General features: G+C 39.8%; 1 protein-coding gene across 26 annotated transcripts in view; it reads left to right on the top strand.

Moving 5' to 3' along the window:
- The window catches only part of ANKS1B (ankyrin repeat and sterile alpha motif domain containing 1B), a 1,023,959-nt gene that overhangs the window by 737,280 nt on the left and 267,424 nt on the right, over positions 1 to 19,255 (top strand). For all 26 annotated transcript variants that reach the window (XR_011994937.1, XR_011994938.1, XR_011994935.1 and 23 more), the window contains exon 17: positions 6,801 to 6,953. Coding sequence is in view for 14 of the 26 variants with exons in the window: in XM_072724641.1 (XP_072580742.1) it covers positions 6,801 to 6,953 (153 nt within the window). In the remaining 12 variants the exon portion in view is untranslated. The remainder of the gene's footprint in view (positions 1 to 6,800; positions 6,954 to 19,255) is intronic.

Raw genomic sequence — 19,255 nt, 5'->3', positions numbered from 1 at the left:
AATGCCCATTTGGGCAGTGTAACAAAACACTGACAGCCACAAGGGAAGTATTTAGTAAAATGTATTAATATATCTAAATTTCTTTTTGAGACTGAAGCATCTTCCAGCTAATTCCAATTTCCATCCCAGCTTCAGTTTTTCCTGCATTTGGGGGTTCCACAAGTTGAATGAGATCACCTTGTTGGGAAGCTCTGTTAGGATTGCCTACCGCCTGCCCACCACTCTGCCTCTCAGATTACAGATGGTGCGTTAACTCCCATTCATGCTCAGCAGCACTGCAGGCCCGCAGCCCCTGGAACTCTCTGTTTAGCTCTGTCCTGCCAGGTGTCCCTGCTAGAAAAGAGGTTCATCTTGGTAATTTGAGAAAATAGTTGCAGTGTTCCTTGTGGCAGATGCCACTGACAACTCCTGAAAGAGGTGTGGATGCCATCTGACTTTCAGCCTAAATGTCCTTATTATCATTTGGGAGTTTGTTTTTTGGGGGTTTTTTTTGTTTTTTGTTTTTTGGTTTTTTTTAGTTTTGCCTTTGGGCTTCTTTTTGCTTTACTGGATAAATCTGATGCTAATTCAGTATTAACTTTAAAAAGACAGAATTGCAAAATTTAGGAATTGTGAAGGAACTTTGAGATCATTGGCCCAAAACCATCATTTTACAGGTGAGAACACTGAAGCTTGGAGAGCTGAGGTAACTTGCCTGTAGTTACATAGCTTGTTAACAGTAGAGCCGAGGTGCTGGGCTACAGCAGCAAAGCCCAGCACATTTTGTTAACACAGCACACTACCTGGAATTGGTTCTTGGTATGTAATCATTTTAAATAGTACAATATTAATGTTAGGCATAAAAATAGCCCTCATTTTCATAATATGTAGCACAAAATACAAATGTCCTTTACTAGTGGGTGCCCATGACACTGAAGTTAATTTGTCACTTTATCTTCATGTGTTCATTAAATTGCTTAATAAACATTTGGCAAATGCCTGCCATGTGTGGGATGCTTCACTGGGCACATAAGAGATGACAAAGTTGGCTAAGATCTTGTTTCTTCACCAGAAGGGTTACAGTCTAAGGAAGAAGGCAGATATTCACATCTCTAGCTATAAACAGAATTCTATGCAAATTACTACAAAAATCTAGAGGAAGATATGATTAATTTTAACTTGGGAGGGAGTAAGGGTAGTACTGGAGAAGGCTTCACAGAAGAGGAAATATTTAAACAGGACCTTTTAAGAATGGATAGGATTTCAACAGGAGAACAGAGGAGAAATAGTATTCCTGACAGAAGAAATGGCAGAAGGAAAAATATGAAGATATACTAGTTATAAAATGGATTATGGCCCCAAAAATCATACTCCTAAGATAAAGAATTACTTAGTTTATGGTTAGCAAAGATGTAGGACATAGATGTTTACTAGATGACAGCCAGAAAGCTTGGGAAGGATGTTAGTTTAGCTCAGGATCCCTAGTCTTTCTCAGTCTCATGGAGGTGACTTTGGACTCATAAATTAAAGAGTTTGGGTATTTTACACGTTACTTGGCTAGGCCATGACACCCAGATATTTGGTCAAACTCCAATCCAGGATGTCACCATGAAGGTATTTTTAAGATGAAATTAACATTTTAATCAGCAAACTCTGAGTAAAGTTATAAATACCTCCATCATATAGATGGACTCCATCCAATCATTTGAAGGCCTTGTAAAAGCAAGACTGAGGTCCTCCATGAATAGAGGGAATTCTCCTTCTAGACTGTTCTCCGACTTCAGCTGTAACATCAGCTCTTTCCTGGGTCTCCAGCCTGCCAGCCTATCCTGCAGATTTTGGACTTGCAAGATTTCAGACTTATGTGTGTGTGTATACACATCCCATTAGCTCTATTTCTCTGAAGAATGCTAACTAATATAAATACCAAGGGTTTTGAATTAAAGAGTGACTGTATTAGTCAGCTTTCCCCTGTATGTCATAATTCCAGTGATTTATAGCAACATAAAATATACACATTTATTTACACATTTATTTTTCTTACTCATGCATCCAAATTCAGCTGGACTCATCCAAACTCAGTGAACCATGATAGACTTCAAGGTTTTACGTTTAGGTTTGCTACACAAGTCTTCACCTTTCTCCTGGGACCAACAGTTGTGAGATGACTGTTTAGCCACGTGTTATGCATGTAATAGATAGCACCCAAAAGGATTAGTAGATCACAGGAGTAGAGAGGCCTCACTTATAAACTGCCACACTGATACTTCTACCTGCACCACTGGCCAAGCAAGTACATGACCAACATCAATGGGATGGAGAAGTAACTCCAATCACGTGGGATAAAATGCAGATCCCTTGGCAAAGGGCACACAGGCATAATTCTAGTAGAGGAAGAAAGTGAAGACTTGGAAACAATTTACGTACCATATATCACATAATCCTTACACCACCACTTAGGGTAGATGCTATTGTCAGAATCCAAAGTCTATTTTGGAAGGAGGGAACTGAAATCAAATTTATGAGACTTATGAGAATCCAAATTATGTTGGCCTCATTAAATATGATAGTAAAACAGAAAGAGGAATGTATGATGACTCCTAAACAATGACTTGGGCAATGATGTAATGGGTCCCCACCCACTGAGATTAGAAACCCAGAGAGAGAGCCAGTTTGTGAGCCAAAGGAGACGTTGTATGATAGCTTTAGAGGCCAACTATGTGAGGTATCCTACAAATATCTGGAAATTTGTCTCTTAAAGCTCAAGAAGAGAAGCCCATTCTGGAAAAAAACTATGAAAACAAAGGCAAAAGTATTACAAGCATGGGAAGCAATATCAGCAAAGATACAGAAGTGTCTTGCACATGCAGTTCACGTTCATGGTGTGGCTAGGAGCTTAACACACTGTTCAGACAGGCACACGTGTCTATTCATCTGTCTTGGGGTACATGTGGCCCAGCAGTGTAGGACTAAGTTGAAAAGGCAAGTTTATCCTTGATCTCAACTGCCCTAGAATTCTGGAATAGGACATTTTCACTCTCATCAAGAAGGAGCCACTATAGTTTTCTGTGCAAGTGTTTACTTAAAAGCCTGGCTTTTTGGAAAACTGATGCAGCGGCACAATAGAAGCTAAACCAAAGGTAGGAGGCCGAGGGGAAGGCTACCGTGTTAGTCTTCGTAAGCACCAACAAGAACCTAACCAGGGAAGCAGCAGTAGGAACAGAAATGAAGGAGCAGATGGAAGAATTGCTTCAAAAGACATTATTGTGTGGCACAGCAACTATCCTGCATATCATTAAATATGTGTCAAGTTAATTTTGTAACTTCATTTGGCTCTAATGCCTTCCTCTCCTCAGGTATGCAGAGCCTTCATAATTTATTGGTCATCTCTTTGCCTGTTTTTTTTTTAAGTTAAGAGTTATAATCTCCTTGAGGAAGAGACTATGACTGTTTTGTTCTGTCCTGCCCCACAATATCCATCAGAATAGGCACCAACTAAATACTGAGTGAGTGAGTGAGTGAGTGAGTGAGTGAGTGAATGAGTGAATGACTGAGTGGCTGGAGGAACCCTGCCCCTGCACATGTCCATCCGTGTGTTCATCTCCAGGTTCTCTCCACTCTTGCTCTCTACTTTACCTGCATCTTCATCCTCCCCCCAGATACCTTCCTCCCTCTCACCTCCTCAAGGTTGCTCATGGAGAACTTGCCTTACAGGAGGAACCAGATTACCAAGAGTCTGCATTTAGTCAGATACTGATGTGTTTTTCCCCCCACATCCTGCCTTCAACCAAACTCAACTGCTTCTCTCTTTACATTTTTAATGTCATTCAGACATACCCACTAACTTGCCAGTCATGTAAAATATTGAAAACTCAGTTCCAATCTACATAAGCCCCTAATTTTATTACTCTGCCCCCACCCACCCCACTGCTCCCCAAGTTTAGGCTTCTTTCCCCTGAGGAACTGGCACCTCTCTCTTCTCTGATTCCAAATGTCCTCCCACTGGAGCAAGAAGGAGGAATGGGGAGGAAAAACAAACTTCCTTCTACGAATTGGGTTTGCTTTGTAGAGGTCTGGTTGATGTCCCCACCAGTGCTCTTCAGCTAACTGTGACCATCAGCCAACCTCCGTGTGGTAGGTGGCCAGTGATTGTTCTGTGTGTGTGCTTGGGGTGACCCATGAGGACGCCAGTGCAAAGTTCTCTGGGATGGGACATCTGAGTATACCCTAGATTGATTCAAGGCTCCCTAAGCTCGTCCTCAGTATCTGCCACTGGGGCGGTCGAGTTCTGGACAGCTAACACTAAGACCTTGCCAAGCTGTCAACTGGGGAAGTCAGGGAGTTTTGCAGGCTGCTGTGATTAGTCAGGATGGTAGCATTGGTTCAACTACCTCTTCATAAGTCCTAGAGAATATCTCTAGCCCCAGTATTTTTATGACCCATAGTATATGAGGATACTTAGTATCTTTCTTTGTACCTCTGGTTTGGATCCTAATCTCCAATTTTACACACACACGACGCTCAGTTATTTGCAACTGCCACTAAACTTCACTTTACAAACCCTGAGTTGTCATTTACATTTGTAGCTACTGCGGAATAAATATTGTGTTAAATGTCACTAAACAAACCTTTAGCGAGTAGCTAAAATGGGTCAGTCCAGTGTGCAAGTGACATACAAAAGCCTGACCGTTCAGACTCTAATGCAAATGAAGAATTATACCGTAACTCCCAATAGAGGGCATTTAAACCTCAAAGTGGAAAATAGATTGGTGAGTGGAACAATAGAAAAGAGAAAAAATAATTAGAAATAGAAAGGAGAAATAGAAAGGAGAAAAAATAATTTAAAAATGAAAGAGTAAATATAATCCCAGAAGAAGAAAAGAGAGATAAAAGAGCTGAAGAAATACTTTAAAATATTGATTAAGCCTGTCCACAAGGGGAAAAAAAAAAAACCAGCAACAAATTCTCTTTTGGGGGCCATGTGGGAAATTTGCATATGGACTGTATATTAATATAATTTGATCAATGTTGGATTTCTTGAGTGTGATGCTACTGTGGCTACATAGGAGAATGTCCTTGCTCTTAGGAGATACTTGATGAAGCATCAGGAGGTGAAATTTCATCATGTCTCCTAAAGGGTCGGGGGGAAAATAGGTCTTCCTAATGGTTCACCTACAATCAAACGTGTATTGTATGCATGTGAATGAGAAAGTGGATATAGAGTAAAATGTAGAAATTCAGTGTAGCCAAATGTTAACCTTGGGTGAATCTGGGTCCAGGGCATTCTGGGAGACGTGGACATGCTCCTCCTGGCTCTTTCTTCAAGGAAGGATTTGCCCAGCAGTGGGGAGAGTGGTCAGCAGACAGCCTCCAGCTGTCAGCATCTGCACAGTCAGCCTCTGCTGGGGAGAGCTGCCTCACCAGAGCCATGCTTGCCCATGCCAGCTGCATCCAGTGACAGAGAATGTGGAGATGGGAGCCACAAAGGTCCAGTCATGCTGCCAGCACAAGACCTCTAGTTAGCATGACCCACTCCAGAACCGCCCCCTCCCCCGGATTCACGGAGGCTTCATCGGGACCTATCACAGTCTGACTCCTCTTCTGCCTGACCCTCCTTCTCGTCCCTCCTTTCATAGGTGTTGATCCCCTAACAAGCACCTCAAATCTAGTTTTTAAAAAAATGAAAGTAAAAAGAACCTTCAAAATGAGAACGCTGCATAGTGACAGAGAGCCTATCATGTTTAGGATCAAAATCTCAACCCCTGAAGGCCAGACTAATCTTTTCTCTCTGCACAAATCAGAATCATCTAGATTTCCATTAAATATTTATCTCCTCGAATCTGAAGCAAGAGGAAAATCTATGTATTTTGCCCTGTTTTGCTCTTCCTATCCTGAATTGCACTGAAGGATCACATGAGGTTGATGAGGTGCCAACTGTCTGTAATAACTGAAGTATTAGATGCATGGTATTGGCATGCAGAGCAACGCAAGTCTTAGAAGTGAGTTCCTTCAAAAATCCAATAACCATAAATTCAACTAAAATTTCAAATAAAAGCTAAAAAGACTAGAATAATCACACAAAAATTTAAACCCAGAAGTTTCTCTTGCTTAAATTACTTTCACACTCCAATTTAAACTCAGAAACATTATGCTGCTGTCACACTTCTTTGTTCTCCTAAAGGAAAAAAAAATATCTGTATATAGCTGACAAAAAATAGGAAGCTGTCTGCCAGCAAGTTCTCTATTCATGTCTAACATACTGTAGAGTCTATGCAGAACACATGGTCTTTATACACCGAAAAGCCTCTCCTTTACTGGCTTAACACTGCAGTATGTTTCTCCAGCATGTTTGCACTACCTACAATACATGTCTTGCATAAGCATGAATTCCTTTGGATGTTTAAGCGGTGCAGTATTTTCACATGCTTTGATGTTGTACATATGAGAATTATCATCTACATTTTGGGAGTGCAGTTTCTTGCACATTGAAGTGAATATGACTCAACTGCCATGACTTTAGATTTCATCCAACAGGATGTCAGTAATGTCTACACCAGAAGTTTGACATATTTCGTCTTCTCAAATGTGGAGCTGACGTAGCAGCCAAATTAGAAATTTCTGGGTGCATTTTTGAGAGCTAATTCAGCGTGAAAATTACTAATTACTTGGAATTGTGCAAACCAAAGTATTTTGGTTTTCCTTAGTTTCTTATCCAAAAAGACCTGTTGCTTCAGATCAGATAAATTTCCAAGTGGCAGGATCCATCCTGTTTGTGGGGACTCAAAATAATCCTAATCCTAATGTGATTTCCTTGATTACAGATGAGACCCATTGGCCATGATGGCTATCATCCCACTTCTGTTGCTGAGTGGCTGGATTCCATTGAACTAGGGGACTACACCAAAGCCTTTCTAATTAACGGCTACACATCGATGGACCTGTTGAAAAAAATCTGGGAGGTTGAACTTATTAACGTAAGTTGGTCTCTTAAACATACCTTCCCCATTCAACCCTTGGTAAATGAAATTCACGTTGGAGGTAGGTAACATTTTTTTCTTTGTTACTGTGCGGACATCCATCAGGATTTTACAGGTATGCCTTCTGCTTTAAATATACAACTGTCTTGGTTCCAGTCGAACTCCACAGTACTTGTCTTTTTAAGTTCTGATGGGGAGAACTAGGAGGACTCTCAGGGTGTTTTGCATTATCCAAGAAAACCTCCCAAGTGTTTTGAGGCTTCCCATTTTAGAAGATTTAGTCAATTCAGGTTATGAGCATGATAACAAATAGGCTCCCATCCTGATCTTGCTCATACTTACCATTAAAGATTATTGTTCTCATCTTTAGTTTCCTATCTCCATTCTGTTTCTTTGACTGCATGTATAAACCCTACTTTTGAATACATACTGCTTTTGTTTGTTCATATTAAATAGGCTGCTATAATATCGACATTTTATTACCCAGGGCTTATATCTAATCTTAAGTTGTCTGTTTTATTTATATAATTGAAATAGATTTTTTATAAAAACTAGCCAATATATGTTGCCATGTGTTCAAGCCCAAAGAGATCAACTCAATCTGCGCAAATGGTTTTTAATACTGATACTTATTTCATTTTTACTGCTCTTTTATTCCCAATGGCATCAAGGAATGAAAGAAATGGAGTGGGAACATGTAATTATCATGCCTTCACATTGGTATCCTGAACATTTCTCTTCCTAAATGAGTGAAAAATCATTTAATCTTTTAGAGGATTTCTTAGATTTAAATTTTATATTCTAAAACTTTTTTAAAAACCCATCCATAAGTTGAAAGATAAAGCAAATAAATTTCTTCTGGTTCAATACAGATCCATTCTACTCTTTATGCCACTTTCTCTGCACAAGTCCAGTGGCTACATATTGCATGCCATTAATTATTTTACATTATTATTATTAATAACTATGCTTTTAACAGTCTTAAAAATAATGTCTTTTCTAGAACATCTCATAAAAACTGTTCTTTGATCTAAAAATCAAGTTAAATAGACGAATTCTTGGCTCCTTCTTTTACTTTGCCATCAGTTCCTCTTTTCTGTCTGCCCTCACGCACTCACAAAAGCTACCATTATTTCAGCAGAAACCCTATCTGATGGAAATCCCCTGATTCGTTTTGTTTTTAGTCTGTGTGGCAGCACAGTGGAACTGAGACTGTGTTGCATTCTGGTTGCATCCGGGAGATTGCAGTTCTCCTCCAAGCACCTCCTGTTAGCCATTTGTTGAAGGGCGACCTACCATAGATCAAACAAACAGGCTTCCCATTAAGTGACATTCTAGTCAATTATACGACTTGACAAATACCTCTGTATAACGTCTTCTGAATACTGTTGCTCCCCACTGAAGAACAAATACACAGCACATGAATCACTCACTTACCAGGGCATTAGCAGTAATCTCTCATTGAAAAGAAGGGATTCCAATAGAACTGTATTATAAAATGTTTTCTTTGAGGCAAGGATCACTGAAGCAGGACAATGAGTCTCTCAGAATCCAAATGCTGGGGCTAATGTTTAAGATGTGAGCTAGGACCCACACATTTCTTGGCGCTGGGGGGACCAGAAACCTAGGAATCCCTGTTGGGTCACTGTGTTCCCTGTGGATGATGGCAATGCCTGTAGGTCAGTGAGGCGCTGAGGCCCCGGGTTTAATGCCAAGGCTCAGGGAATGATCCACCACCACCCACATGCCAACCAGCCTTGAGTTGGGACAGAAGAATAGCTTTCTCCACCCATACAGACTTTTGAAGCATTTTCCCTTTAGCTACATTTGCTGTAATACAATCGGACTTCAATCCGGAGAGAAGTACCTGTCACAGGTACTTCTGTTGTAACAGAACCAGAAAACATAGTCACTGTGTCTTAGATCTTGAGGCCAATTCCTCTGGCCTGGAGTATGTCTGCATCTAATACCACCCTGGTATATTTTCCTTAAACTGATAGAACTTAAAGTTTGTGACGTCTTTAGCATCTAATACCAACCTGGTATATTTTCCTTAAACTGATAGAACTTAAAGTTTGTGACGTCTTTATGGGCAAGTTCACATTCTTGAATGAGGAGGCTTTGGGAGTCATTTAATTCCATAAATATATTTATTATGAACAAAAATTGATCTATACCTTTAGGCTTGGAAATCAAAGGACAAAATTGTAATGACCGCCAGAACTGCTGCAAAGGGTAGTGCGTTTGATGGTTCCAGGTTGTTGAGTTTTAAAATGAAAGAAAGGCGCAATGCGTGCCCCTGTCTGGCTTACAAAGCTTTAGGCTAGTCTCAAATTCAAGACTTGAATTTATCCCAACTCATGAGGGAAGACATCCAAATATAAAACAATCTCATATATAATATATGGGCCCAGTAATTCTATATTAAGTACCCATAATTTGTTGTTTTCTAGCCTGAAGGGAATGTGCAGTCACTTTGATTTAGAGCAAAGCTCTTAAGAGAAATTTGCATCCTGAATCTTTGTAATGAGCGGCTCATTTTTAAGGAAACCAAATGGCTTTAGTGACCATTGCTCTATGTAAAGTGAAAAGTGCAAGGTGGGGAGCTGTCTTTGATACAGAGGTGTGCTGATGGAGGGGAGGAGAACAGAGGGTGAGGAGGCTGGTTGCTGCTGTAATTACACATACCTTTAGCATCATTAAATAGTATTGATTAAGCCTCCAATTTCACATGGTATTTTGCTTGATATTTGAAAATGGTAACACATTTCTCAGTGAGTATAAGTCTATTCAAAGTATTTTCATGAAGAAATGAAAACTATACAAAATTGTGATTTGAAAAGTACAAATACATTTGAAATTATAATCTTTCAAAAAGACCCCAAGGATTTTTTGGGAGGAGGGGGGCCAAGTACATTATTGCCTTTGAAAAACAAGGTTATTTGAATAACCTAATGAAGATTTTGGTCACAAAAGTACCCAAAGTACAGAGATGAGGGAGAGCAATAGAAATCTCATTTCTTAATATCAGTATTCTCAGCAGTGGAAATTGAGCACAAAAAAACTTTCAGGATATAGGTTTTACAGATCCCTGTGTGTGTCTAGACTTAAGGAATTTAGATGCCAATAATTGTTCCTTCTATTCCCTAATCTATGCTTCATACTCAGAAGCTCTTTTATTAATAGCTCTGTTTTGCCTCTGTCTGCTACTATCATTAATAGCATCATTAACATTACTTTTACTTTTGTATTGATATTTTAGTGTTATATGAATATATTGAGAGAGATTGTCAGCCAAATTGTTCCCTGTGCAGATGCTAGCTGGATAAACCTCTCATTTGAATTATAGTCCTCTTCAAAGGCTTGTTGAGAGAGCTTAAGACTAGTTAATGGTGCATTAGTACTCAGGCCCTGTACAAGGTATTATGACCAGGTTTACAGTGGTTCCTACTGCTATTGATAACCTCAACCAAAGAAGTATGGCAATTAATAATTATTATTAATAATGAATAATTTATTTTACCACCAAGTACCTACCAAGGGGATTTTGGTTAGATGAGATAAATTTGAACACTGTCCAATTTATTAATGTGTGAATCTTAGTGTAGAACATGTCATTAATTTCTTCCCATTGGGTTTACCATTATTTACCAAGGAAATAATTTTAGCTAATGCTTACAACAGCCTACAATACTGATAATGATAAAAGTACCCATCAAGGGAAGCCTGGAGGGTAAAATTGGTTAAGCGTCCAGCTGTTGGTTTTGTCTTAGGTCATGATTTCAGGGTCATGAGATTGAGCCTCCGTGTAGGGCTCCGTGCTCAGGGCAGAATCTGCTTAAGACTCTCTCTCCCTCTCCCTCTGTCCCTCCCACCCCCCTACTCTCTCTCTTTCTCTAAAATAAATAAATCTTTAAAAAAATAGTACCCATCAAAATAACAAAATTAAAATCAGCTTTAATGCATTCTTAATTCTCTATTTGTAAGTATAAGAATAGCTTTAAAAATCTGACTACAGTGGTTGGTTGTGTTTTAAATCCCTTCTGGGAGAAACAAAATAATTAAGGTAGCAATACCCATATGTGTCCCCTGAAAATAATTTGACTTATTTTTGCAGCAGTAAATTGATTAGAAGATTATTTTCTTCTTGCCTAATAGCTGCTGAAACTATACTTACATCACTCTTTCATTTAGGACTGTCAGATTTTTCTGATTTTTGGTTTTTCGGTGGTGTTTTTTTGTTTTGTTTTGTTTTGTTTGCAATGTTGTTGATTTAATTTCTACCTTTCCAGGGAAATTTTGTGACAATCTAATCACGTGGAGATATACTAAGAATCTTTCAAATTTAACGTTCTAATTTTGTGTTAAATCTTTGTGTGACTTTATTTGCTTTAAATGCTGTAGAAATACAGTCCCATCAGTATCAAATTTAGACTCATTACTGCTTTGATGTTTTCTATTTCATGATCAACATTATAAACTCTTCACTCCTTTCTATCCTACACTTATTGCTGTAAATGCAATTAAATTTACTCCCTAAAAGTCTTTTTTGGATCATGCATGTGAGCATGTGCGCCTGTGTCTGGGTACATGTATCAGATAAAGGCAAATGGTAATCCATACTCCCAAGCAAGGAGAATACTCAACAAATTCACAAATTGCAGGGGATGTAAGAGGAGGATAAATGTTATAATTCCATTTCCAAAGCAATTAATTTAAGTAAAAGGTTATGCCTTCACTATAGGACCTTAATAAATGAGAAATATTCATATTTCCACACCCGGGAGGCTACATCGTCCAACACTTCAAATGTTAACAACTTTAATCAAAGCCAAAGGCTTTCACTAGATAACTGGATATGAGTATTCAAATGTAGAACAAACTCTAAATTCTCCATGGAGGTAAGCATTCCACTTACGTCTGCATACGGGATAGCTGGCTCTTCATAAGACATCAGGACACCCAGGTACCTCCTCCAAGCTTCAGACTGGTACCAGGTCTGTATCAGGCAAAGCCCCCAGACTCCATCACCCTCCCTTACTGCATCTGAACTGCAAGCTCTTACAGGGATTCTCTGGAAGCTTCCCGCTTTGGCTCAACTCTTAGGAAAAGCACACTTCTCCCTCCCTTACAAGAGAGGAATGATCATCCCCAAATAAATGCTCACTTTCCAGTGATGTTTGGCCCCTTCACATCCAGCCCAGGGTGTGGTGATGGACTAACACTGGCAGTATTGGTTCCCTGACTTTCAGCATATTTTACACATCCGCACCTATCGTGCTGCTCTCGACTTTGGAGCTTTGACCTACACTGAGATTGAGTTATACTACCTTAGAAGACACTTAGACATTAGCATGTCATTGGAAGAAACATAGCTCTTCTTTTGCATTCAGAGTAAATTCATATACTTGCAGTGCCTCAGGGTCAATATTTGGAATAGGCATTATTGAAGCACTGATGCCAGAATTAGTACACACACACACACACACACACACACACACACAGAAACTAAACAAGGCATTCATACCTGAAGAGAGCACTCAGCAAAAAACTATTTTCAAGAACTAAACTCCTCTGATTATAGCCATGTATGAACCACCTCTGTACAAAAAAGGAAAATCATGTTCTATCTAGAAATGCCTACCCCCCCAAAAAAAGTTATTTTAGTGGACAACGGTGGTTTGTTTTCTTCTTCCATGCCCCCAGATGCCATTCACTCTCCTGATCAAGACCAAAGCATTCCTAATTTCTTCTAGAGAAACCTCCCTCTGTGGTCTTACTTGCCTGAACATATGACTAATCCAAGCTCAGCCTCTCAGGATTTTCCCACACCCTCATGGGCCACAGGGTAGGCCTCCTTACAACCATTAATAATTCTTTATAGTTTGAGGGTCCAGTGGAAAAATGAAAATCAGGGACCCTGTATTCAAAAAGTATTGACAGATTTTTAAGACAAAGCCAGTAGAGCAGTAAGCCAAACAGAGTCCTTTGAGGAGCAGGTGCCTGAATAACCTCTTAGGTCACGCACCCACCAAGCCATCCCTGCTTGTTGTTCCTTCGTCTATAACTCTGTTCCTATCTGCTGTCATTCTCCTTCTCCTAAAGCTCTTAACACTTTTTTTTATAGTGTGGGGCCGCTGGTAAAAAGACTTTATTTTCCAAGGCTGTTTTTGCTGAGTATAGAATTCTAGTGTAACAGTCCTTTGGAGATGTGGAGCCACATCCTCTCTCCTGCATTATTTCTGAGGAGACATCTGCTGTTATCCTTTCTTCTTTTGGTTTTGTTGTTGTTGCTCTTCCTCTGTATCTAACTTGTCTTCCCCCCACCAACCCCCGATGCACCCAAGGGTGTTCTCTTTATTTCTGGTTTTGAACAATTTTATTGTGATGAAGCTTGATGTTGTTTTCCCCATGGTTTTTGTACGTAAATTATTTCTGAGCTTCTTAGATAGGAAATCTCTAGTTTTCATTAGCTTTGGAAGTTTTTCAGTCATTCCCTTTTTAAATTTTTTTTAATTTCCCATTAAATTCTTATGTTTCTCCTTTCCCTTCACCTTTTCAAAACTTTTCTCTGGAAGTATAATGTACACACAGAAATCCACAAATCTCATAAGGGCATTGCTTAATGAATCTTCACCAAAACAACTGCACACCTGTAACTAGCACCCAGAATAAGGAATGGCCCAGAAGACCCCGTTCTGTCACTAGTGTCCCCACCACCCCCTAAACAACCATTATCCTCCTCTCAACATCAGAGTTCAGTGTGCTTGTTTTTGTACAGTATGTTCTTGTACCCAGCTTCTTTTGTTTGCATCACATCGCATGACACTTTAGGACTATGCATTCTCTCATCGCCATGGGATGTCCAGAACTTGTTTTTATGGCTTTATTGAGATGTGATTCACATATTACACAATTTGCTCGTTTTTAGTGTACATTTGATCATAGTCCTCTCAATTCAAAGTTTTACGAACCACCACCACCACCACAAGCATTTTACCATGTTGAGAATCTTTAAGTGTAAGTACAGTGGTGTTTATGCACTTTGTTGTGCAACAGATTTCTTGAGCTTTTCATCTTGGAAAACTGAACCTTTTCATCTTGGAAAACCATTCTATTTTCTGTTCCTAAGAGTTTGATTGCTACTGCAGATAGCTCATGTAAGTGGTATCCTGCAGTATTTGTCTTTTTTATGACTAGCTTATTTCCCTTAGCATAATGTCCTCAAAGTTCATCCATGTTATGGCAGATGACAGGATTTTTCTTCTTTTTAATGCCGAATAATATTCCATTATATGTATATACCACATTTTTTTTATCCATTCGTCTGTTGATAGATATGTAGGTTGCTTCCACCTCTTGAATATTACGGACAATGACACAATGAACATCAGTGTGCAAATATCTTCTCGAGATCCTGTTTTCAACTCTTTTGGATATATACCAAGAAGTTGTATTACCAGGTTGTATAGTAATTCTATTGTTAAATTTTTGTAAAACATCCATACTGTTTTCAATAGTGGCTGCACTATGGCCATTATTTCTTAAAATATTATTTTCTCTTCCACAGTTTCTCTCCTCTGCTTTGGAAACTCCAAATATATATATATTAGGCTATTTGAAGTTGGGCCACAGCTCATCAATGCTCTGTTCACTTTTATCAATATTTTCTTCTCTCTGTGATTCATTTGGATGGTTTCTATTGTATGACTTCACGTTCACTAATCTTTTCTTCTTGTAATATCCAATCTGCCGTTATTAACAACCAGTGTATTTTTCATCTCAATGATTATAGTTTTAATCTTCAGAAGTTAAACATGAGTCTTTTTTTATATTTTTTTCAGATCTCTAGTATGCTCAATCTTTCCTCTAACTTGTTGGAGCATATGGAATGCGGTTATTATAACAACTGTTTTAATGCCCTCATATTCTAATTCTAATATCTGTGTCAGTTTGGGATTGGTTTGAGTTGATTGATTTTTCTCCTCACTGTTCTCAGCATGCCTGGTAATTCTGATTGCATGCCAAGTATTATCAATTTTACTTTGGTGGGTGCTGGATATTTTTTTATTCCTGTAAGTATTCTTGAGCTTTGTTCTGGGACATGGAAAATCTCCTGGGATATACTCTGATCCTTTCAGGTCTTGCTCTAAAGGTTCATCAAGCAAGCCCAGAGCATCAGCTAATACTCTCGCTACCAAGGCAAGATGCTTCTGAGTATTCTAACAATGTCCTGTGAGTTTCCAGATTTCCTAGTCTGACTAGTGCAGACTATTACCAACCCCCTTTGTACTCTATGTACTATTCCCACTAGTCTTTCAGGTAGTTTTTTTTTTTTAAAACTAGCCGCTCACATGCATGTTCTGATCAGTACTCTACCCGAATACGGCAGCCCCTGTAGCCCACCACCCCCGCAGGGCCTCTTCTCCATCTATCCTCTCAACTCAAAGAGTCTTCCAGGCTCCCTGGGTTCCTTCTCCTGCACCATGGCCTGGGAATTCCCTCAAGGTGGTAAACTGAGGCAACTGTAGTTCTCACTTTGTTTCTCATCTTCAACGCATCAGTGTCCTTCATTGCTTCATCCCAATATCTTAAAAATCAATGTTTCATATACTGTGTCAGGATTTTTAGTTGCTTCAGGTGAAAGCACAGTGAGGATAAATGCAATCCCTGTTAATCCATCTTGGCCAGAAGCCCAAATCCATGCTCCTTTTCTTAATCCCTATAGGCTAGGGCCTACGGCTAAACAATTAGAATTTTTGGTGACAGCATCTGGGCACTCGGAGTGTCTTAAAAGCTTCCCAGGTGAGTTAAATGTTGAAAACCACAGACATAACCAGTGGGGAGCCATTAAAAGGATTTTAATCAGGAGAATGACATGATCAGAAGAGTAGGCAGGGGCCAGAAGCCAACACACTCAAGAAGGAAAAGCTGGCTGGGAGGAAGGAGCTGAGTCAGCCGATTCTGCTATACAGCTATTTCCAGCCACAAGTGTATTAAGCACGACAGCAATAACACTTCTGTGTCTCCTTAGAACCTAAGACTATCCCTCAATTGGAAGGACATAAATACAGAGTCAATTTTCATTGTTCTATCCCTATGTATCAAGAAGAGGGTAAATTATAGTCTGTATTCAAAGGAGGTTAGGACAAATATGATACATTTCAGAAATGCTTTCCAGTAGTGACTAAAACTTTTCAGTTTGACCCTTAAAAGGCTAAGCCCTGGTTATGTAAAAAACCGTACTTACTGTTTACAAAGCAAAGGTAGGACATATGGTGTGTGTCAGCATTTCAAATGCACTCTCTCTTCCTTCATCTGTGCCTTGAAATCAGGTCACTCAATTTGAGGTCTTATAAATCTGCCGCTCAGTATATGACCTTACATCACTCACCACCAATGGGCCTCCGCTTCCCAAGGCAAAGAGAAGATAACAGTGTCAGCCTCACTGGTTTCGTAGGTTTTCTGTGAGACTCCGAATCACATGAGGGCTTTTTATTACCCATCCCTTTTTCTTCCCTCTCTATTTTACTGTTCTTTCACCTATCTCCTTCCTTTCTGTCTTCCCCAGCTCTGTCTCCCAGAGTTAGGGAGGCTGGGAACAGCTGCTTTCACTGCTTAGCTGCCATTTGCTCCTCACTCTCAGTACTCACCTGCTGGAACCTAGAAAGTCCTGTTGAGGGTACCACGTCTGGTCTCTAGGAACGGCTGCCCCGCCGCTGTTTTGCCCCCTTCCCAGTGCCAGCCCCTTTCTGCAGGGCTGAGCCCCACCTCCCATCTCCCAACAGTTATTCTCTTTCCCCACCAGCCCTGCCCAAACCCTCACTGCTTACTGCTGCTCAGAACCTGCCATCCTGGAGTGGGCGAATGTCAGGTGGGATGACTCTCTCAGCTCCTGTACCAACATTCAGGATAGAGCTCCTGAGGATCTTCCCCCACCTTTTTCTTTTTCTTGACAACACACCAGTACAGAATTGCTAGTTTCTTTTGTTTTCCCCTACCCCCACCCTCACTGCAACTACACGGCATTGACCCTTGCTTCTCAGCCACATAGTCCTCCTTATTCTTGAAATAAAACACCTAGGGCAGAACAGAGGAACGGCTCAGAGGTTAGGGATGTACTCATTCTCAGGTTATCCTCCATAATCTTAGTTAAACCCTTAAGTCCTGTTGCAAAGTCTCAGCTTGACAACCCGTAAGAGTGGTAACTTCTGACTCGTTCTTGAACTAGTTGATATTTTCTTTACACCAAAATTGCTTCTCTTAAATATATAGTATTATTCATTATAATGAAGTCAGATAACTTTTTATTCTGCATTTTGCTCAGCTTTCTAACATGGTTTGAGGACTTTTGTTTCTTTAAGAACTCTTTGGAGATATTTAGGGCAGAGCCTGTTGCTAAGGAGATTCATGTATGTTGCAGTTAAATAGATAAATACACTAAACTGGCTCTGTGCTTCTAGGAGCTTTGTGAGGAGAAAAAAATTCTAATGGATTACTCCTATAGCACAGAAAGTAAAAAGGAAAAAAATCCTCCATAAAATGCAAATACACTTTTCCTTTTCATGCTATCCTCATGAAGAAACGCTTTAGGTCTTCCTTAGGAGGAGATCTGAGATCGTACTGAAAAGATAAATTTTTGTCTTCTTAGAGGAAATGGAAGCCAAAGAGGTATTTTTGTTAAAAGAAAATTATTAGGAATCTTGAAGCCTGACATATGAGCTATGATGGAAGAGATTGACAATAAATATAGAGTCAGAGTAAATTATAAAGATTAACATTTTTACTAAAGTGTATATATAAGATTAGTGTTAGAATCAGCCCACTATGAAAATAATTCAAAAAGCTGAAAAGGAGGGAGATTAGGTAGGTGATTTCATAGCTTGGGATTTATAACTGCTTTAAAGATATTTAAAGTTGATTTAGAGTTTAAGTCTAGCTATTTTGCTAAAGAGATGTATTATGTTAAGTTGAATATCTTTGGTCTCAAATTACTTTTGAACTGAAGCAAAAAGCTATTACCTTGAACCTCAGGAAGCATGTAAATTCCTTACTGTGCCGATCTTATGCCTGGCACCCTGCCGCCACCTGGTGGCAGCATACCTAAAGTACATGTCAAGTGACTAAATAGTAAGACAATTTCTTAAAGGCAGAAACTAATTGCAAATTCGGTGCCAGTTTTATATCAATCCCTGTTTATAATTTGATATAATAAAACATGGAACAGGAGAGTTTTAATTTGTAGACCTCAAACGCCAAATTCAAACACCGTATGCCTACAACCGTATAACAAAATGGAGAAAACTCTACTGTGCATTCCACCAATTAGATTGATTTGGAATAACAGTGGCCTTTTAAATATTTGTGTGTGTGTGTTTGACATATAAATATATACATTCTCTAGTCCAGTCTTACTTTGGTATCAACTGCTTTGGGGAGATAATTAGATTTCCTAAAACTTGAATAGGATCATGATCTTTTTAAAAATTCTATTTCATAGATTTGGGGAGAAAATACAATAAGGATTTTATCGACTTTACCCTCAAAAGAACTTGCAGGCTGATGGGGGGAGATGGCCATTTAACACCGGATGTAAGAACACGGCGTTAAGGGAAACTAAATATAAGGTGGTCTCTGCATCCCAAAGTGGAGCACAGAGTCTTCTCCTGAAGGGATTGGGGGTGGGCAGAAGAGGTGGGATGGGGGGACCCGCAGAGGAAGCAGTAAGCATCGACAGGAAGACCAGTCTCCCAGGGATTAGCTTCCCATTTTATTTCTTACCATTTAGCCACTTTCAGCAAGTCCCTTAACTTTCTCTACGCTTGCTACTAACATTTTAATAATATTAGTATCTATCTTCTAGGTAATATTGTTTCCAATATTCAATAAATATCTGATATTTATCTCTACAATAACCTAGTAGAGCATCATGCACAATGCCTTGCACATAGGAAGAGCCCTCTGTCTTTGTTTCCCCACAGCCAGATGGAGGGGCATCTTCTGAGTTCCCAAGATCGGTGGGATGCCTTACGGATCATCCTTTGCCCACAGCAACGCTGTGCCCCAATCCGTCTGAAAATGCAGTGGTTTGAGGCAGTAAGCATGTGTCTAGCTCCCAGGGCTGTGGGGCAGTAACTTAGGCTGGACTTGGCCAGAAATTTCTTCTGATGTCGGCTGGTTCCCTCACCTCTGCCCGCCGGCTCTGGTCTGCTGCTCTGCATGGTCTTAACTGAAGCAGCTGGGGGCAACCTGGAGGGGCTCCCCATGTCCCACCCTCTAGCCTGCCCTCCTGGTCACCC

This window comes from Vulpes vulpes, chromosome 10 (assembly GCF_048418805.1).
Source record: "Vulpes vulpes isolate BD-2025 chromosome 10, VulVul3, whole genome shotgun sequence".
Taxonomy (NCBI): domain Eukaryota; kingdom Metazoa; phylum Chordata; class Mammalia; order Carnivora; family Canidae; genus Vulpes; species Vulpes vulpes.
This window is presented reverse-complemented; position numbering and strand designations above follow the sequence as displayed.